At 39.9% G+C, this 22793-nt stretch overlaps 1 protein-coding gene across 2 annotated transcripts in view; it reads right to left on the bottom strand.

The window, feature by feature from the left end:
* The window catches only part of EPHB1 (EPH receptor B1), a 411545-nt gene that overhangs the window by 75757 nt on the left and 312995 nt on the right, over nt 1-22793 (bottom strand). For both annotated transcript variants that reach the window (XM_063306816.1, XM_063306817.1), the window contains exons 6-7: nt 5262-5443; nt 2802-2964 (exon numbers count right to left, since the gene is read on the bottom strand). In XM_063306816.1, the coding sequence (XP_063162886.1) occupies nt 2802-2964; nt 5262-5443 (345 nt within the window). The remainder of the gene's footprint in view (nt 1-2801; nt 2965-5261; nt 5444-22793) is intronic.

Below are 22793 nucleotides of genomic sequence, written 5' to 3'. Positions count from 1 at the left end.
CCAGTCGTGTCCGACTCTAGGGGGTGGTGCTCATCTCCGTTTCTAAGCCTTAGAGCCGGCGTTGTCCGTAGACACTTCCGGGTCATGTGGCCAGCATGACGACATGGAATGCCGTTACCTTCCCGCCAAAGCGGTACCTATTGATCTACTCACATTTGCATGTTTTCGAACTGCTAGGTGAGCAGGAGCTGGGACGAGCAACGGGAGCTCACCCCGCCGCGCGATTTCGAACCGCCGACCTTCCGATCGGCAAGCTCAGCAGCTCAGTGGTTTAACCCGCAGCGCCACCGCGTCCCTCTAAAGTGGTGGATAGCTTCAGCCTTTTAGGATCAACCATCAACAATAAAGGAACAAGCAGTCAAGAAATATGCCACATACCAGCATTTGGTAGAGCAGCCATGAAGACTTTGGAAAAGATATTCAAATGCAGTGATGTGTCTATACCGTCAGTGATCAGAATAGTGCAAGCCATGGTATTCCCTGTGACACTCTATGGAAGTGAAAGTTGGACTTCGAAGAAGCAGGATAGGAAGAGTATTGATGCTTTTGAACTTTGGTGTTGGCGGAGAGTCCTGAGAATACCGTAGACAGCCAAGAAGACAGACAAATGGATAATTGAATAAATCAACCCAGAGTTCTCACTCAAGGCATTAATGTCCAGGCTCAATTATCCTACTTCAGACATATTATGCAAAGACCTAGCTTCTGGAGAAGGCTCTACTGCTCGGAAAGGTGGAAGGAAGGAAAGAGAAGAAGAGGATGCCCAGCATCCTAGATAAATCTATCTATGTGGTCACTGAGTCAACAATGACTTGGTGACACATAATGAATCAACCTATGTTTCCAATAAGAATTACTCATGGACTGAATGCATGCAGTAGTAGTCAGAACAAGCAAAACAGGCTTTTTAGCTGAGGAGTTTCATCCCTGGAATGCTGTCACCACAGAGACTTGTTTGACATCTACTCCAATATCCTTTCAGCACCAGGCAAAGAACTCCCCCTCCCCATCTAGATTTAGGGGAAAATAGTAGTAGGTGAACTTTATTTTTTAATATTTGGTTCTCAGGGATTCTTATTACTTCTGCTATTTTGATCATGTGGCAATTATATGTATTTTATTGTTTTCAATCATTTCTTAAACATTCACTAATACTTTTTTAAAAAATCTATTGTTTAGGCAAGGACTGGTGTGTGTGTGTAATTAAAAGCAAGCACATCTGCCTACCCCAATTCACAAAGCTGTACTGAAGTTTATCAAGATGATTCGCACATTCTTCTTTTCCCAAAGTCTGAGGAAGAATTTTCTAAAACAATATTTTCTAAGCTAGTGACTTCCAGGCAGCTAAGTGTGGATGATGGGCATTATAGTCCAATGTACCTGGAAGGTCTCTCCTAGTCACAGCAGTACATTCCAGCTCTCCAGAAATTCTATCCCATAATCTGTTGCTAGGTAACAGTAGAGATTTCACAGACTTACATGGGTAGATAAGTTGTTTTATTGTAGAGAAGATCTGCCTGCTGCAGTTCACAGCAATCTAGATCTCTCTTGATATATGTCAGGGTTTAAATCCGAGGCTTTTCCTCCTGCCTTTCTGAGTCAACAGTATTTCATTGCTCTCTTTAAAACCATGGGAGCAACTGCTACGCAGACAGGTTTGCATAATGATTCTGCCTGGGCTGAGAATTGTAGTTTCCTACCTTGCCAGCTTCAGCTCTTACAGTGTATTACAAAATATATTTTGGTGCTTCCTATTATCTTGGATTCTATGGAGCTGAATTAGGTACATTTAAAATATAATTTTGGTCACTTTGCAAATAGTTATGATTCACCTGAAACATAGGTTTCCTAGCATTTATAAAAATTATTGTATTTCAAAGTCTTTATGTGCAGCAATAAGTTGATCAATTGCTGGCTTATTGCTCCATCCAGATATATTCTATTTCATTGTGTAGGTTTTCAAAATTTATTTTTCTTACTTACACAGTACACAGACATCACAGAGACATGTGTCATACACCTGGAAAAATACCTACTGAGATCTTTAATTCTGACACCCAGAATTACTATGAAATATTCAGTCCCAACTTCTTTTAATATTTTTTAAAAAGCTTTATATGCATACTTCTCTAATATAATGGGTCCTCTGAGACACTTCCCCATGTGTGTGTATGTGTGTGTGTGTGTATATATATATATATTTAAAAAGAGCTCAGCTATCTCTAACATAAGCCTTAAAAGTGCAACTAATCCTTAAACATGCTTATCTGAATAAAACATTTTGAAATATACTCTTTTCTTGGGTAGCAGGGGATGGGGAAATGTATGTTCTTTGTGCATTTTTTTTAAATCAGAGAATGACAGCCATAAGTAGATTCCATGCATTGGTGCAAATCATAGTTCATTCATTCCACACCCTTTGAAATCTGCACTCAACTTTATAAAAATGTGTTTTTTTTTCTGTTCACATGCAAATCCTTGATAACCTAGTACTATGCACTTTGGTGCTCCAACACAGAGTTGGGCTTAGCCCTCCTTAGGTGGTGGTGGTGGTTGTTCCTTCACAACCAGAAAGGAAGAAAACCTTGACTGGTAAGGGAGGAGGAGGAGGAGGAGGAGTTATTTCTGCCAGATTAGGCCTCCAACTGGCAATAAATCACACTCATCTGTAAATCACTTGCTCTTGCCATGCTAGCCTACCAGAGGAAGGGTTTGAACAGGTAAGATGATTTAATTCAATTACAGTGTGGAAATTTGACAGGGAGTGCAACCAACTTTCCCCACTTTTCACAGGCACTCACCATCTGTCAGGGTTTGGAAGCACATTTTCCCACTGTATTTCCCATAGCCAGCCACAGTCCGAGCCCGCACCTGCACTACATAAACCATCCCTGGCCGGAGCCCATCGATTCGTGCAGTGTTGGTCTGACTCTTGGCCATGGAGGAGTTGTACTCACTGTGGTCCTTCAGTAAAGAACAAATGAAGGAGAAGGTATGAGGGAAGAAGCAATGTTATTTCCAATAGCAACTGTAAATGCTGGTAAAGTATGAAAGTCAATCCCGAGTACCAACTCCTTTCTTGCATATTTCTTTACCAGCACAAAGGCAATTTGCCAGTTCCTCCCCCTGGTTTTAGTGAATGGGATGCCTGGAATGGGTATGACCAGAAGGCTATTTTTTAAACATCTAAAACAAATTGAAATTGGGGCTTTGGGGACATTCTACAGCTATCACTTCCATAATCCCTCGCAGTTGGCATGTTTAATGGGAATTGCCTCAAGTCATCTTGGAGGCTCCCTGATTGGGGAAGGCTGACCAGTGCTGCAAAGATTTACATTTTTGAGCAATGGCTGAAGAAGTTAGGGTTTTGCGTATCAGTATTACTCAAGCCCATTTTGATTCTTACAATCCTTCTGTATTAAGATGCATAAATGAAAATAACAACAAATAGTAAGTAATGAGTGAGAAAATTGTGGTACTTGTGCAACTTGCAATGAAGGTGTGCCTACTGTATAAGCAAATGAGTCATGTTTATTCTGCAAAAAAGAACACAATGGAACAGCTTTTTGTTCTCAGGGAATTCGTTTAATATTCAGTGGATATGTTTCTTTTAGCTATTCGCTCTTCTAAATGGGCAGAAAGGAGAAACCATAACTATATTCACATAGATATCTTCTATACCTGGCATGACCTGACTACGAAATGGTATAAAACTACCATCACAGTCCACGCACAAAGATAAGGCGTAATAAAACTAGCATTCTTCCTCAAACTTTTTTTTTAGCATGTAGATTTTTTTGTTACACTTTGCTGAAAACCTTGCTTCTGACTCAAAACTTTGATTTCATCCACTTTTCCAATTAATCCCTGGATATGGCCCCTCCTATGTCGTAATGTGGGCATCAAGGCCTAAAAGAGATTCCGGTTAAATTGTTCACATTCACACAGTGAGATGTGCAACAGGTCCCTTCATTCTATTGCTTCAAGACAATGAAGCTGGAAGAAAACAATGCAACTCTATCCAATTTTTCTTTGGTTTTAAGATCATCATATACTATTTCCTATGCTCCAACTGCATTTTTTTTTCTTTTGGACTGTTTCACCCCATGTAGTTGAATACTGAGGTGGAAGGATCTGCTGCAAGTGTGACAAATGCAAAGAAGTACAACACTATGCCTGTGACATCCCTCATTTCCTTAGGTAATTGTCTAATTATAAACAACATCAGGCATGGTTGGCAGGCCTGTACAGTAGCATGGCAGTTGACACTTGCTTCCTGACAATCTGGCATTGGACATCATTTACTGTACCCCAGGGCCTCATGGGCAGAACTAGTTCAATCTACAGCCAACTGTGTCGGATTATATCCATCTAGCTCTTACAAGGTAATAAAACAGGAGTCATCTGTAGAATAGCAGGAGCTTACAAGATAGTTTTGAGAGATAAGTATAGACATGAAGGAGTGTTATACAGTGCACAAAATACTATCCATACATCATCAAAATACAGTCAGGATACAGACTGGCATTCCTAGCAAGCTATCAGTTGCTAGAAACAATTCTTATTCAAGAACACAGGAAGTGAAATGAGTATACACTGCAGACAAGTAGGAACTAATGGGCAGTCCCTGGCTTCAACTGATTACTGTTGCAAAGGTTTTCTGCAGATTGATTTAGTGTAGCTTGTGACAGGAATTCCCAGTCTGCTGCTGTTTATCCCTAGGCAAATAACAGGTAAAATTCATGAAACTAGAAGGCCATCATAGAAGACTAGACACAGAATGATCCCAACCAGCTATTGAAAAAAAAAAAAAAATCCATGCAAGGTTTATCTCATGAGTTCCTTATTGCTAGTTGGAAAAGAAGCCAAAGGAGGGATAAAGTATTTTTTTAAAAAATAAGATTTTCACAGTGATAGGATTAATATCCAAAAGTAAAAATCTTAGGCTGGAGTGAACAAAGAAAATCTACAAGGTCACAAATTGATGCAAATACATCTGCAATCACAGTGTGAATCTGAAATCACAAAGTGGTTATGTTATTTAATTATAAGATATATTGTAAATACTGTTTAAAGTGCAGAAAGAGCCTGTTTCAAATCTCACTACCATTGCAGGATGCCTTTCCTTTAATTTCAGTTGATTTTTGGATTGAACCAAAACAATACATTACATAATATAAAAATAGCTGGCAGTTTCAATTCCACCTTCTCCTATTCCCAGCCCAGCCCAATTCCCTTCTTTGAAATACATTCAGGCTTACGGTAGCTGGTCTTGAGCCCATAGCGCTGCTAATCTCAGGGATGCAGATCCGGCTCACCTTCTCATAATAACGGATTTCATAGTCCAGGATGATGCCATTGGGCTGTTCTGGCTGAGGCCATGACAGCGTGATGCTCCTCATGGTGGCACTTACCTGGTGCATAATAGGAACTGTGGAAGGTGCTATGGAGAAAGGAAGGAATAGGAAATGCAAGAAAAGTGAAACATAACTTAGGGGAGGGTAGTGAGACACTCTGAAGAGATACACCTAAAAGTAAAGCATCAGGATGTGGACAAGGAGAGGCGGTCAGTGAGGATGTAGGAGGAGGAGGGGTGCCACATAACATAGTGCACTTCAATACAATAGTACAATAGAGTATTTCATGACAGGTAGAAAAGGTAACGATTCCCGTTTAGTCATGTCTAATGACACACCAGGGGGTGCTGCTCATTTCTGTTTCCATGGCCAAAGAGCCAGCGTTGTCTAAGTCGTCACATGATGACTTCCACGTCATGTGGCCAGCATGACAATCACGGAAATGCTGTTACTTCCTGCCGAAGCGGTACCTATTTATCTACTCGCATTTGCATGCTTTTGAATTGCTAGGTTGGCAAGAGCTGGGGCGAGTGTGGAAGCTCACTCTACCGTGCAGCACTCGGGTCTCGAACCACCAAACTTGCAACCTTCTGGTCAACAAACCTGGCGTCTTCACCACTGAGCCACCACGCCCCCCAATTTTATGACATAAAGAGATAAAATCTATATTGACAATACTGACAATTAACATAGGGGACTAACATCCCATGTTATTACTGTTAGCTTTCTGTGCTGGAAATGACTCTGGGCATAATTTAAATACACTTTCAAAAAAGTGTAGCACACAAATAAAATAATTGATGAAAGAAAGTTATTCTTGCCAGGGACCTTCAAAAGACCTCATGCAAAACTGTGTTCGTTCTACTAAAATTAGCAGGAGCAGCGTAAAAACAAATATCAATAGATTTCAATGATATTTTGACGGGAGGTTCTGAATAAATTACACCCTTAAAACATTAATTCCATGGCAGGCGAGTCTGAAGACTTCTATGAATCTATCAATACAGCTCTGCATGTCCACTAGGACCAATGTAATGGTCTTCTCAATCTTCCTTTCAGAACCGGACTCTCACTGCCCTCTCACCCCTGGTCTTCCCTGTTTCTGTTTACAGGCGTCCACACATCTCATCCAAACTGCCTCTGCTTTTGCATTCTCCATTTCTTCAGCAACAGCCCAATAACTGTTCCTCTGCTTTTCTTCTTTCATCATTCCCAGTGGCTGCCCTATGACCCTTACCATCTTTCATTCATACTTACTTACTTCAAACAGTTACCTCCTCTAAGATTTATTTTCTTTTTTATTAGCGATTACAATTATACAGATAAAAACAACAACAAACTACAAAAAATTAAGAACAAAAAGAAAAAATATAAAGTTTAAGAAAAAATGTAAGTATAATAGAGAAGAGAAAAAAATAAAAAACAGAAGAAGTAACTTCCCCTCTCGTCACAAGTATATATTTTTTTAAAACAACTCATCACCTTCCTTAAAAAGCAACAGAGAATCTCTTCATCCCATATCTCATCTCCTTATTTATAAACAAGTCTTAAAATCTCATCATTCAATCCTAATCAGCAAAAGTCCATTAAGGATCAGCAGAAATAACAATTTACAGTATCTGTTTTAAACTTAATCCAAAAACCCACTTTATAATTCTTTCTTTTTGTTCTATATCTTATCCTTTATCTATAAAGAAATCCCCCAAACCTCATTATTCAATCATAGTCAATCAAAATCCATTAAGGCTTACCAGAAAAAAACACATAACTATATTAGCATTAATCAAATAGACTTAAAATACAAAAGAAACTTTTCTTTTAACGCCTTATCTCTTATATGAAAACAGAACCTTAAAACCTCATCATTCAGTCCTAGTGAGCAAAAGTCCATTCATGATTATCAGAGATAACAACACATTATTTTACCTTTGATCAAATAAACCAATGTTATATTCCTTCCTTATTTCCTACAATCTTAGTCTTTAGTCCCCTCAAATAATGTCCTAGAACTTTGTTTCTTTTAATTTTTTTGTTGTCTCTTCTCAGAAAAACCTTGAAAACTTTAATAGATCTCTTCCTCAGAGCTTGATCTCTTTTAATTTTTGCTTTGCCTCTTGTCACAGAGTCTTAAAAGGTCTCTTTTGTACATCCAATATAGGACAATTATCTATATCACTCTTCTGGTTTATTATTTGTATGTCCCCTTTAATTGTTGAATCCTCAGTTTTATGTGTATATCCAGTATTTTATCTCCCCCATATCATTCTTGTAACTTGTCATTTCCAAATCCACATTTAAATCAGTTTCAGTCTTATCCAGTAGAACTCGTTCCTCTTCCACAACATCATTTACAATCCGTTTATCTATAATCGCAGATATTTTAAAAACTAATTTCTGAGTCTATTGTTCCTAAATATTCTTAAATACATCTGGCATTAAAATATGGTGTTCCATTCTTGGCAAGCAATTTAGGTGTTTCTCCTTGAAATGCAATCTTTAGTTCCTTCTGGTTCCCTCTAGTGTCCAAACTTCAAAGTCCCATCTTATCATGTTTCTCTTTTTAGAGTTAAAAAACATCAGCACTTTCCCACAGAAAGGATTCATAGAATTAATTTTAAAACCTTATTTCACATCTATCTGGACCCTTAGTCCATTTATAACTTTCCAAAATCCACACTCTAATCACCCTTTTGCTGTTTACTCCAAAAATAATTTTTTATGAGTCTTTAAATTCATATCTAAAAATCCTTTCGCTATGCATTGAAGGAAACTCACCAAGTGAATACCATGAAACTTGCTGTTCCAAGGGTTCTCAATATTTAAAAAACAGTAAAAAAGTAATTCTGAAAGTGGTTAAGAAATGGGAATAGGTTAAAATCCTTAGAGGCTACATTATGCGTGGGACCCTGATGAAATCTCTGGACTCCCAGCTGCTTGACACATAAGCAACCACAGAAATGTTGGTCCCTGCCATTTACTCACAAGTAGCAGCTGTCTGGAGTACATATGGACAATCTCATGATCTCTCCTTTTGGAGAGATTTCAGCAGCGTGGCTCCAGCAACCAGCTGTCATGCTCCCAGATCAAACGTTCCCAGAACATCTGATTGGACTCGCATGCATGAATAAAGCCATCACGTGTCAAGACTTGCGAGTTGGAGAAGTGGGAGGGGGACAAGCCTAGAGTGTGAAAGCATCTTATTTAGGCTATCTTTAGCATCCAAGGTCAAGCTGCCAAGCCATTGGAAACATCTGCACAGAACTGAACAAACTGGCATGCGAAGGGGGGCTGCATACTGAAGGAGGGAGGGGATTGAGTTCATTGGGCTGTTTAAGTTAGAGAAAGCATGGGAACTTCTATTCTCAACTTTTTCACTGTACTGCACACTACACTCCATTAAAGAGATTTCTACTTTAGCCATGTATGAATCGAATTTAATGGTAAGCTGAGTAGGCAGTCATCACACCAGCCACCAATTCAGCCATAATATTGTCCCTGCTGTTCAGGAATGTCCATTCATCATGTCCTCACGCAAAGTCCACCCATCCAAAACTTCTTTTCTAACCCTTTGAGTCACATTTCTTCTTTCTTCGTATCTTTTCTGTTTACTCTCTCCTCCATAATCTTCTTGTCAAAGTCTTCTTTACTCCTCATGTCTTTTCTGTACTTCCCTCTCAGCTTAGATTCTTTATCTAGGTATTGGCTTCTTGGCCCAGTGTGGTGTGGCCATTAAGGTGTTGGACTAGGATTGCACAGACCCAGCTTCTAATCAACTAGGTCACTTCGGTCAGTCACTGTCTTTCAACCTAACCTACCTCCCAGCATTGTTTGGGTATAAATTAAAGGAAGAGACTCATGTAAATTGCTTTGATCCTCTCAAGGAAGGTGATACATAACTTTAACAAATAAACAAATAAACAAAGTCTCTCTTTTGTCCAACTGCTGTGTAGGGATGTACAGAATGTTCCAACCTGGAAAAAGTCATTTTAAGCACTCTGAGTTTTAAGTCTTTGTTTCTGAGATCAGAAATTTCTATTTATTTTTGACTAAAATGTGGCCTTTTTGAGTGGCATTTTTCTCCCCTAGTATTCCAACTGTTCTGAGTACTGCAACTGTGCTGTTGGGCTGTACTGATTTTTTTTTTTCCTTTTCCTTTTTTAGTCAACCAGTCACATCCTTGCTGCTACTGATTTTTACTGGAGGGAATGTTATGAGAATAGATTGTGGAAAGGGAAGCAGAAGTTTAGAACATGGCCAGATGGAAGATAAAGTTTGTTTCTAGCTTCATCCCTTTCAGGTTTTTCAAAAATTATTTTGTATGGAGAAGTTGATATGGGTGAATGGTATGTACATGTACTTCAGAAAGATTGCACAAAGGTATGTGTAAGTATTCACATATCTGTGCTTCATTAAAATGGTGTTAATGATAAAACTGTGGAAATATGAAGACTACTACAACATTGGTTGGTTAGTTTGTTAAGCTCTTTCTGTGTGTGTGTGCGTGCGTGCGTGCGTGCATACATACCTGTTGAAGTTGAGCATCGGGACACATTTAAAATGTTAAGATAATGTTGGCTTAGGCTTGTTTGTTCAGCTTTTGGGGGGTACATTCTATGTATATTCTTATCCTAGGAGAAGTGGTATTTGAAAGAATGTTCAAGTGACTATCTTTTCTGTCACCTTAATGTGCTACCTCAGCACCTCCTATCTCTTTTAAAGAAGAAAAGACTTCTTTGTGGGGATAAGAAACCATGACTTTCTAAATAATGGTTTCTAATCCAAATTATTGGATTTGTTAGTGGATAAGAGCAGAGCTGAATGTTTGTTCGGAGGATGTTTTTTAATGTTTTCAAAAATATGTTTTTGCACCTGAGGTGGCTGATAGCAGTTAGCATTGACTATGACTGTGACCTCCTCTGCTGTTATGACAGAGTGGTGAGAAACCAGGGAGTGAAGAGTTGTTTTGAGTTCCCCTTGTTTCTTACGGCCAAAAATTTGAAACGTTTTAAGCAAACATTTAAATACAAACAACACAAAATATTCAATTAAATGTTTCAAGTTGGGCTGTTTATTCTGAGCTGAAAACAAAGTAAATTTTCCATGACATGCATTTCCCTTAATGCACTGAGCATCTAGAGCTGACCAACCTCTTGCTTTTGGCTTAGAATTGTCCAAGAATTCTCAAAATTTTCCATCTTATTTGTTGGCAAAGAAATTGGGGACACATTTCACCAAATTTCTTTAGGTGGAAGAAAATTTTCCCAGCAATTTGTTGGAAGATAGAGATTATATTAGCAATAGCAGTATTGCAGATTTATTATTATTATTATTATTATTATTATTATTATTATTATTATTATTATTATTATTATGAATTTATTACCCACCCAGCTCCAATGGTCTTTTTTCAATGGCTGTTCTTATGTACAATAGTAATAATTGTATTGACAACCTGGACATCTTTTGTATGACCACAATGCTCAAGAATTAGAATTGTACCAGCTTTATGTACTTAAAAAAAAAAAGGATAAAATTAGAAATTCTCCATGTCTATGTCTATACCTATGTCTATGTGGAGAGGGAGAGAAAGTTTTGTGGAGTCCTTGGTGCTCTCTGAGCCTTGTTGTTTTCTTGCAGATGTTTCATTGCCAGACTAGGCAACATCTTCAGTGCAAAGAAGAAGTGGGCCTTGCTCTCAGTTTATATACTGTGGCTTGCCCTGCTTGTGTTGGTAGGGGTGTTGTTCTCTCCTTGGGAGTTCCTTGATTGGGCTGTTGTTTGCTGCTTGGTTGATTGCCTGAGTTAATCGTTCCTTGATTAGGGTGTATTGTGCCATTTGATGGTTCATCTAGAGCTAATCCTAGTGTTGATATTTGTATAACTGGGCATTGATTGCTGGCAAGGGAGTGTACTGGTCTTTTGGCTTTTCTATTGTCTCTTTTGAATGGAGAAAGTTTTGCTGTCATTAGGGATGATCATATCTCCCATGTTACAGATATGCTCCATTTTACTCTTCCTACTTTGGGTACCCTTCAGATGCATGATTCAGATTTTTGCCTCTCAGAAAGGACAACCACTGGAAATTCCAAGAGCTGAAATTTGAAAATGTCTATTTGAAAATGTCATGGCATAGGGCCTGGTTATCTGAGGGACTATTTCCAGTCATTTCTGCTCATACAATATATTTGGGTCTAGTGGATACACTCCAGGTCCCTTCTATTTAAACATTGTCATCTTGTGGGACTGAGGAAGACTGCCCACTGCCCCTGCCCTCTGGCACAGCATCCCCCCAGAGATACAGATGGTGCCCATTCTCCTGGGGTTCTGGAAGGCCCTTAAGCCCTGGCTGTGTGCCCAGGCCTGTTCCCATACTTAGGAATTCTATGTAACTACAATCCTCAATCATGAGGAGGCCTGTAAACACATAATCTATATGCAGACTTTAACATCTATTTGATATAACTACCTTATATCCCCCCCATACTGCAAATCAAATTAAAGAGAGCTTGAAGCACCCTTTTCAGTAGCACAATTTGGAAAATATGGTGGTTAAATATGGAATTGCAATTTGATGCTACTTTTTAAAAAAACATATTTTTCTACTAGTTTACATAGTTTTATATTGTTTTACACTGGTATATTTTTATCTACTACTGTACTGCTATAAATTTGAGGTATATCATAAGTGAACTCATATTATCTTTTGTAATGCACCATTATAGATTGTTTTAATATAATGTGAACCTCCTAGGGAGGGATAACCCTGATGAAATGTAGAAATCCTGAAGAAACAGGTATTGATCTTCTTTACTTTCGGGTGTAGAGAACATTCACTCCAAAGCAAGTGACCTTAGCAATAGCAGATTACCAAAACTTAGAAAATATACCAAGAGTCACACCTCATTTCCATTTAGTGTGATTCCAAATCTGGGACTAAACAAAATCCAGATCCACCCAGATTCATGAAAACCTGGGATCCAGACTGAGCCCTTTCATCTTGCTAATCACTAACTAAGAAGACCTATTATCCAAGCAGACAATTCCTCGGTCAGACCTGTCTCCAAAGACTGCTCTGAAGGGATACCCAGGGGTTTCTTCCACCTCAACTGTAGCAGAAAAATCCTCTTCCAAGAGAGAAACATAATATAACTTCCCAATCAGGCAGAAAATGTAGGCCTAAGAGCCTACATTCAGAGGTACTGGTGAGTAAGGCCTTCTGGAGAACAGAATTGATTGCTTCTAGGTGAAGCTGGAAAGGATATGCAAGACTAAACTGAGGATTTATTTATTTATTTCTTATTCAAATTTATGTCACTGCCCATCTCCCCCAAAAGGAGGGACTCTGGGCAGTTCACAATAAAATCAGCAATTAAAACCATAAAAATATTTATGTATTTATGTATTTATTATTTATTTATTAATCAAATTTATCACTGCCCATCTCCCCCTGAGGAGGGACTCTGGAGGTTTACAATAAAACACAGTTAAAAATGCCATATAAAACTACAGAATAAATATAATACATAATAAAATATAAATATGGTAAAAACCCAATGGCTAAAAGTTCTCTATAACCTGCAAGTAAAACAGGGCCACTCTAAGGAACTAGCCATCCCCAGAAGTTACTATTCTCCCTCCCGCCCCAGGTATGGTGACAAAACCAGGTCTTTAATTTTTTTCTGAAGTCCAGGAGGGAAGGGGCCAATTCACTTCCAGGGGAAGGATATTCCAAAGGGCAGGAGCTGTTGCAGAGAAGGCCCGCCTCCTGGACCCTGCCAGATGGAATTCTCTTGCAGACGGGGTCCGTAGCATGCCCTCTCTGCATGACCTGGTGGGACGGGTTGATGTAATGGGGATGAGATGGTCCCTTAGATAACCTGGACCTGTGCCATGTAGGGCTTTAAAGGTGATAATGAACACCTTGAATTGGACCTGGAAGCAAACTGGCAACCAATGCAGTTCACGGAGCAAAGGAGTAATATGTGCTGATCTTGAAGCACCTAAGATCGCCTGCATGGCTGCATTTTGAACCAGCTATAGCTTCTCAATACTCTTCAAGGGTAGCCCCATGTAGAGCACATTGCAGTAGTCTATATGGGAGATGACCAGGTCATGAGTGACCATTTGAAGGGCCTCTCGCTCCAAGAAGGGATGTAACTGGTGTGCAACACAAAGTTGTGCAAAGGCCCTCCTAGCCACGACTGCCACCTGCTCTTTGAGCAGGAGTCGTGAGTCCAAGAGGCAGTGTGACCCCATCCAGAACTAAAGATGACAACTTCCCAGATACCGATGAGCCATTAATCCACAGCCACTCTGTCTTCCCCGGGTTCAGCCTCAACATGTTGTCCCCCATCCAGGCCCCCATAGCCCCCAGGCACTCGGAAAGGGTGGTCATGGCATCACTTACTTCACCTGGGATGGAGATGTATAATTGAGTATCATCAGCATATTGATGATACCTCACCCTGTAGTGACGGATGATCTCACCCAATGGTTTCATATAGATGTTAAAAAGGAGTAGAGAGAGTACCGAGCCATGCAGCACCCCACAGAGTAGGGGCCGCAGGCTGGATCTCACACTCCCTATCAACACTGACTGGGACTGGCCCTGGAGGAAGGAGGTGAACCAGCGTAGAACCATGCTGCCCACCTCAACTCCCTAAGTCAGTCCAGAAGCATACCATGGTTGATGGTATCGAAAGCGGATGAGAGGTCAAGAAGAGCAAGGATGGATGCACTTCCTCCATCCCACTCCCACCAGAAGTCATCCATAAGTGCGACCAATGCCATTTCTGTCCCATAACTGGACTTGAAACCTGACTGAAAAGGGTCTAGATAATCCGTTTCCTCCAGAATCCTCTGGAGCTGCAACACCACTGCTTTCACAACCACCTTCACCAAAAAGGGGAGGTGGGAGACTGGGCAAAAATTGTCCAGTATAGTAGGGTCCAGTGATGGTTTCTTGAGGAGGGGGCACACTAGTGCTTCCTTAAAGGCTGCTGGGAACACCCCCTCTCTCAAGGATGTATTTACCATCACCTGGACCCAGCCACATGTCACCTCCTAAGCTGCTTTCACCAGCCAGGAGGGACACGGGTCTAATTCACAGGTGGTGGCATTTACAGTCCCAAGGATCCTGTCCACTTCCTCGGGTTCAACAGGATCAAATTGTTCCCAGATAACATGGTAACTATGTTCCCTGGGTATCTCCTCAGACTCTGTCTCATGCTCAGAGTCCAACTCGGACCAGATCCGAGCGATTTTATCCTGTAGATGCCCTGAGTGGCATTCTGCAGATGCAGTAAGAGCAGAGAAGTATTGTCGCTTCACCGCTCTTACTGCCACAAGATAGGCCTTAATCGTGGCTCTAGCTTGTGTTCCGTCGGGTTCATCTTTGTGTTCCTCCAGCGGCACTCGAGGTGTCTCTTAACTCTCTTCAAAACCCTCAACTCCTCCGTAAACCACAGGGAGTGTCAGGTGTGGTTGGGCAAGAGAGGCCGCACAGGCGCGATCCTGTCCAAGGCCCTGGCTGCCTCCCTATTCCAGGCAGCAGCCAGGGCCTCCACTGGACCGTGCAGCACCTCCTCGGGTATAACCCCCAGCTCCCTCTGAAACCCTACCAAGTCCATCAGTTGCCGGGGGCAGGCCAATCGAATGGTCTGTAATAATCCACCATTGGCATGTAATAACACTGTAATAATCCACCACTGGCACAAGAAAAAAACAAGCTTGTACTTGATACAGTATAAGCAGAACTTTTAATAAAACTGCCTCCAGTTAAGCTAGTTTTTACAGCAGAATCATCCTCCCTTTGCTATGATGGTAAAATTTCCTCATCCTTAATTGTTCTTTGAAGAATATTATTATAGAAAGAGGAATGGTAAGTGAACAGTTTGTAAATAATTACATTTTAATATTTTAAAAAGCTAATTATTTTTAATTAGAATTTAAAATTCCTGGGGACTCCTCATCAAATGGAAGCTATGCAAACCATCTGCAAATGAACAAGCAATGCCAGAGTAGGGTTTTCACTCTCCACGAATTCCAACACAACCCTGACTTTTTTTGTCTCATGGACCCCTCTGTCCTTCAAGGACAGCCCAAACCTCCCATGGCTACTTCAAATTTTCATGGGGTTGACCTTTCACAAAGGGGCTGAGATTTTTTTTAAAAAAAGAAAGGAAGGAAAAAGAATCACATAGCAAGAGTGAGGGGAAGGGAGGGGATCTTATTACCACTTTTTAAAATATTGCTCTTAAAAGACTGTTTTAAAGGAGCCAGTTCACATGTATAGTCCTCCCATTCCCCAGCAATATCAAGGACTGTAACATCTGCATCTTCTTCTTTTGCACAACTGTTGTCATGTTGAAAGAGGTATGTGCAGTACATTTAAGCAGGTCAGCGAGGATCATAGTTACTGCTTTCATGCTGTTTCCTAAGCATGGTTGTTTTTCTTGTGGCTTGAGGTAGCAACCTGGTTTGGCTATTCATGATTGAGCATATTGTACTAACAAAGAAAATGGGTTAATTCAATGGCCAGGTTAAGCACCTTGTGCAAACCTAGCCTGCAAGTAACATGCTCCTTCCCTCTCTGGACAAAGCATTTGACAAAGCATTTTGTTAAGAGAGGATCAGGCAGCAGATGACTGGAGATATATGGCATGATAGGTGGTCTCAAAATATTTTAAACAAATCAATACATTAAATGTTGGGCAAAATGGATATCCAGTTTGTGCTCCATCCTCCCTATCTCATTCAATACTTTACTAAAATATATTTATGATATGGTTCAGTTTCACTACTCTTTTCTGGCACCTCATGACAGTTCAGACAACTAGGATAGTATGCTGAGAATATTTTTAACAGACCTATGCAGTCCATTTGGCATTTGGTGAGTTGTTGAGATGATTCATTTAGTATATGAAGTATAGGTAAAGGGTAAAGGTTTCCCTTGACATTAAGTCCAGTCGTGTCCGACTCTAGGGGCCGGTGCTCATCTCCGTTTCAAAGCCGAAGAGCCAGCATTTGTCCGTAGACACTTCCGTGGTCATGTGGCATGACTACACGGAACGCCGTTACCTGCCCGCCGAAGCGGTACCTATTAATCTACTCACATTTGCATGTTTTTGAACTGCTAGGTTGGCAGGATATCAAATATCAAATATCATTTGATATTTCACCCATGATATTTCATAACACTTCCTCCAATCATGTCTGAAACATGGACAGCCTTGGCTTGCACAATTTTAGCCCTATTAGTTCAGGAAAGAAATCAAAAGGGCAACTGATATGACAAGGAAGTAGGATGCCATTACTAGGATCTTTTAGTTTAGGAAAAGACAACTAAAGTGGTACATGGTAGAAGTTGATAAAGTTATGCATAAAATACATCGCTTTCAAGGGGCTGTAGCAAATGGAAGATAGTCCTATCAGCCATAATTAATCTTGCTGATTAATTTTGGAACATACACATCTGAGACACTGTGCCTCTGAATACCATTTTCTGTGCAACAGGAAACAGAAATAGGCTATTGCTTTCAGTTACTGTTGAGTGTTTGTAGGAAGTATCTCTCTGCTTAGGATGCTGGATAAAATAAAATAGGGCTTAACATCACAGCTCATAATTTCTTTATAGCAGTGGGAAATTAATGTAGGCATCATTGCAGAACTGGTGTCTGCAGAACACATGTGCTTTACTTTTCCACCTCCCTGCCAGTTTTCCTCTCAAGTCCTTGCATCTACCCCCCTCCACCCTGCTTCTTCCCAGAGATGCTTTTGCCTAGATCTCCAAAGGAGAGTGTTCTTTTTTTTTAAAAAAAAATGCAGATTAAAAATTGCAGTATGAATATCCAACACCATCCACCTGGAAGCAGAAGATAGATCATGTTATCAAATGTGAGAGCTCTTTTCTTTTCATTCCATTTCCATACTACAATTTAAAGTACTAGTTTTAACTAATGAAGCCCTCTATGGCTTGCTGTTGAGTTTGTTACAAGACCACATTTCTCCAATGGAATCAGCCCAACCACTTTGATCACTCCAGGAAAAGCAGCTGGTTGTCCCCTGGTGCGGGGGAGGGGTTCAAAGCCTGAAGGTGTTGTCTTTATGTAATTGGGCCAGCCCTCTGGAACAGCCTCCTGTGGGAAGTTTGATTGGCCTCAACTTCAGTCACCTTCCAGGAGCAGCTGAAAATGGAGCTTTTCCAGAGGGTGTTTGGGGATTGACAGCAAATGCTGTTTCAGGTTGTAAGTTTCTGTCTTTTTGATTTTTTATTATGTGTTGCTTTGCTACCTGTTGTGAGCTGCTGAGAGTCTTTTTATGATTATGGTGGGGTATAAACACAATAAATAAATAAATCTACCCAGTCACAAAGCAAAGGAAACATATGTTTGCTGGTGCTTCCTTCCCAATGCAGAGGCCAAAATCTGGAGATTTTGCCTTCAATAAACCAATGCTGGATTAGAAGCAGCAGCATGAGAGTGACAAAGGTGTTTTTGTAGTGGTGGGGAGTTTCTGCATGTCACAGCACTTATATACTGAATCAGTCCATTGTTCCAGCTACCAATAACATTTATACAATCATTAGCAGTAGCTCTCCAAGGTTTCATATGGGAAACTTTTCCTAACCCTACCCTATCCTACCCTACCAGGGGATGCCAAGAACAGAACATGGGATGTTCTGCATGTAAAACATGTGATTTACCATTGAGCTATACACCTCTCTTCAGACACTTCTGTGAAAAGGGACAAATGTGACTTAACCCCTTTGCAAGTGTTAGGGTCCATTTTTGGAGAACCTGGTTTTTGGAGGACAACAGATATGATACTATGCTGATAAGACTGAAGCTTATAATTTGCCAGATAGTGGTGAACAAGGAATCTACAGTATGCTTGCACTGTATGGGCCAAAAAAAGATTTTATGTTTCTGAGCCAGATTCCTGGAGAAATACTGACTTCATCTCCAAATCTGCCTACTGCATTTATTTTTTAATCCCTGCCAGGGATGGGAATCCACAAAGAATCAAGGCAATGTAACTTGTGCTTCATTAAACAAGTTAATTTCCTGCCTGATCCTCCTGAGACATCAAACTGTCTCATTTTAAAAGCCCACTGAAGCATGTGGTAAGAGCTCTGTTGGGATGAATTCTCAGAGTCTCCTGAATGATTTTCTCCATATATGCTTTTGAAACCCACTGTCCCTTAGGTCTCTGGTGAGCAGTGAAGCCTTTTGGTGAACAGAACAGGGTTAGTTACTGATAACTGGCTATTTTTTTGTGCAGTACATACTGTAATGCTTTTACACAAGTGATGATTCTAATGTGCTCTTTTTCTCACTGTGCTTACAAATCACTAAGCTTAGATTTCTAAGATTCACAATCAATTCCTTGTGAGTCAGAACAACTCACTATATTGGTGGTGTATGTAAACTATCTGAAAAAGGATACTAAATATTGTGCTGTTTGAATGTTCCTTTTTTGGAAAATGTCTTTTTCTTCTGATTTTAAAGCTGTCTTTGTATTTATAATACAGTGAAATTCAGATGAATGAAGAAACATTTGAGAAATATGGTACTACACATACAGAAACACACATATAAACATAACTAAAATTTGCTGGTGACATATGAATTAAATATGCACTGACTCTTTCAACCATGAGAGCTATTTCAGTGGAAAAGAAAAAAAAATACTTGGCACTAAAATGTCTCTGCAATCAACTACACAAATTGAAATAGCTATTTTCTAGTGCTGAGAGATTACCACACAGTTGTATCTCAAAATACATGACGCATCACATAACCTGAATCCTAAGAAAACACAGACTTTGGGAGTGGGTAGCTCCCAGCTTTGAGAATTGGGAGTTTGCTTGTTGTGAATGGGAGTGTGCTGCCTAAGAAAGAACACACACATAGTTTGGGATGCTCCTAGAATCACTGTTCTGTTTACTAAAAGAATCTAAAAACATGCCAGGTGGGTTTGCCAAAGGAATTGACTGTAAGAACATTGTCACCAAAACATGCCAAGTTGTTTCTCTTTGGGTAAGGGGAAGGTATCTGATTTGGTATGGAGTAGCATGGCCTCCCAGAGCACATCTGAATCAGTGGAATGGTTGTACAACATTTTTGCTTCGGGTTTTGGAGAAGCCCATAGCTATCTGCAGCCATAAAAATTATATGTATACAAAGAATTCTAAACTGTAATTAATGTGCATAATTTGGACAAATTGAGCTGACGAGTTGCCCATCATTGCATATTGGAATCATGCCTTTGTAGGACTGTTTTTCAGCTGTTTTTATATGAAAGCTTTTACCACGGCAGAGATGGTATGCAGCAGCAAGGGACTATCTACCATCCTTGCAAAGCTACCCACTGTTCTTTTAGCTGATAGCATAAATTGGAATAAGAAGAGACAGCAAATATTTCTCACAGCCGGAAACTTTCTCATATGAAATGGGAGTTGATGTGCTGGTCATGAGAATGAGAGGGCTGATAGACTTGAAGAGAGAAGTTTAAGAAAGGAGGAAAAACATAATGCCTGGTGACCCTGAATGATTCTAGGCAGCACTGGCTGCTGAATGAAGAGTTGTTGATTAAAGAGGAGCCTGGAGCAAGACTCCTAGAGGGGAGCTGAGTCTGAAGGCCATCAAAAAAAGAAAATGGGCCATGAGGGATATGTCTTCCTAATGCAGATGGCCTCTATGAGAGGCTCAGGATGGAAGAAAATGTCCTACCTGCATGAAAGAGATTGTCAGCCAGTGTAATTAAGAAGAAGAAAGATTAATTAAAGTCCTTACTTAACTCTAAGTGGGGAGGGTTTTAGAAATAGCTATATGCATAATACGGTACTAGTGGAAAGAAGGTTTACTATGCAGGTGGAGAAAGATTTAACCTAGTAATGCTTGACCAGGCATAAATAAATTTTCTGCTTTACCCTTTTGCTGCCACTTATCAGAAAGATTTGGGAGTGGGGGGAGTCCAGCAAAGACAGTTATAAATGATTAGATAAATGCTGTTTAACTTAAAAAGAAGCTGCAGTGCTGAAATAAATGCTTCCCATCTTGTTTATGCTAAAATAAAATAAAACAAGCAAAAACAAGTAGGATTCTTGGTGTGCTATTTGTTAGATTATTTCCCATGAATCCACAATGCCACCTCTCTGACATGTTTTATACTTGCCTCCTTTTTGTGATAGTTGCAAGTGCTATGATAAAATCTGTAGTAGTAGCCACACTGATTAGCTGCAACAAAAATAATAGTTATGTGGCATCGTAAAGACTGGTATCGCACAATCTAAGTGCCTTCCAGATGTGTGGACATCACCTCCCAGTATTTTCAGTAATGGTTACACTGGTTGAGACTTTCTAAGAGTTGGTCCATACATCTGGAGGATACGCAAGCTGCGGAAGGCATAAAACAACTACTGATAAGAGAACCATAGTCACTGGATTTGTCTTCCTTAGTTACCTTTTCTGTTATCAAGATCAGGAGTAGTTCTCCTGGTATTTTGGATCACTCAAATAATCAGCCCAGCTAGCATAACCAATGACAAGTTATTATTAGTCTAAGTATTTGGGGATGCCCGGATAAAAAAGCCAGGGCAGGACCAAGTTTGGGGTTATTTGGGAGTTAGCATTATTTGAAGCCAATTAAAGGTCTTTGTGCAGACCACTTGTTAGTGTGTAACACAATATGTAACACAAACTAAGTCTGTGTGCCATAAATTATACAGGGAAACATCCTCAGATTGTTTATATTTACCCAAATTTTATTTTGTGCTGCTATTTCTGTTTTGGAAGAGGCAGCTCATGTGTGTTCAGAATTCACTAAGTGAGGTGGCTGCTTATTCTTTCTAGTGGGTGATGTTGACAGTCCAGCCCTGCCTTTGTTTGCACAGCACATTTAATCCTGGGTTTTTAATTTTTTTTTATCTTTCCACATCCGCTCAGAGAAGACGATAATTTCCCAAAATTAAACACTTAGCTTGATTGCTGTTTTGTTAATTGCCACATTCACAACCCCCCTGGTGTTCCTGCCTATTTAACATGGATAATGCTGCAAAGATGATCGACATCAAATTGGTAGTCAGGTGGATGGGCAGCAGTACTGAGGCTTCCCCATCCTTGCTTATTCAGGTGGATTATCTTGCATTATTGCACAAAGGAAAGAATTAAACTGAAGTGGAAATCCCTTCCAAAAATCACACAGATGAACAATAAGCACAGGAATCAGAATCAAGGAGCTTCTTGTTGAATAAGAGTGTATGCAACAAATTGTGCAAGCAAGGAATTGATGGACTATTTGGGGAAGCTCTGCCAACCTCCCAAACAGTACTCAATTTGCTTAACAACAGGGAAATTTTAAGTTGAGATTGAAGAATTAATCAAACTTGACAGTCTCAACTCTAACCTATGATTTGATGCAGTCATTAGCACAAAAATCCTGATTTCAATAAGGATTTCAATAGGGTACAAGCACAGCAGATATCTTGGGTTGTCTTTGTGTTCTAGTTCCTGGATTCTGTAGAAGAACAATGTTGAAGTGACCTTCAATTATCCTGTAGAGCATCACTTTTTTAACTAATGAGAAGCACAAAGTTTAGGGCTTAACAAAAGGTGAGGTCAGAGCTGTCAGACAGCCAAAATAAGCATGACATTTGTTAAATGATCTTGTTAGGTTGCTGATAAAACAAAAATCCAAAAAATCTGTTTGGCAAGATAGGGATAGGAAGAGAGCCAGATTAGCATTGTAAAATAGGAGAAATGTCCCACTGAAGTCTCAGTTGAAATCAAACTCTCCTCCTATTTTTTCTCCAAGGCATGATCTCAGCCTAATGTTTGGAGGGGCATGTCAGCCATTCTATTGTAAAAGTCAGCTATGACAATCAAGCCATACAAAAATGCCATGACTAATTTATAAAAAGAGAACAAAGCCTGCCAGGTCTATCTCAGTTCCATGGCCAGAATTATATTTCAGCTGCAGGGATGCAAGTCAAAAACCTGCAGCAGGTGTATCCTAAGGTTTGTAAGGTTGTACACCTAAAGATACACCAGCGGAAAGGCTACAGAATTTGACAGAAGTGGCAAAATGTCAGATATACCGCTATTAGGAAAAATATACTTGTGGGATACCTCAGATGTGTTTTTAGAATGTATTATCATCATAACAGATCTGCTGGTAAAAATTCATCAAACAAATAATTCAAAAGGATTGAAATGTAAATGGCATCAGGATGTCTTATAGGAATGCCACAGGAGAAACTATATCTTATAATACTCCAGGTCAGATATTTCTCTGTTACTGCTAATAACATCACCAAACCTAGACGTATTCAACTGTCTTCAGAAGAGAGATGATCTAAAAACAATCATCCCTGCATCAATGACTAAACCTACCCATATCAATCCAATAGAGCATAATATATTAAGTCATTCAACA

The sequence above is a fragment of the Candoia aspera genome, chromosome 6 (assembly GCF_035149785.1).
Source record: "Candoia aspera isolate rCanAsp1 chromosome 6, rCanAsp1.hap2, whole genome shotgun sequence".
Taxonomy (NCBI): Eukaryota; Metazoa; Chordata; class Lepidosauria; order Squamata; family Boidae; genus Candoia; species Candoia aspera.
This window is presented reverse-complemented; position numbering and strand designations above follow the sequence as displayed.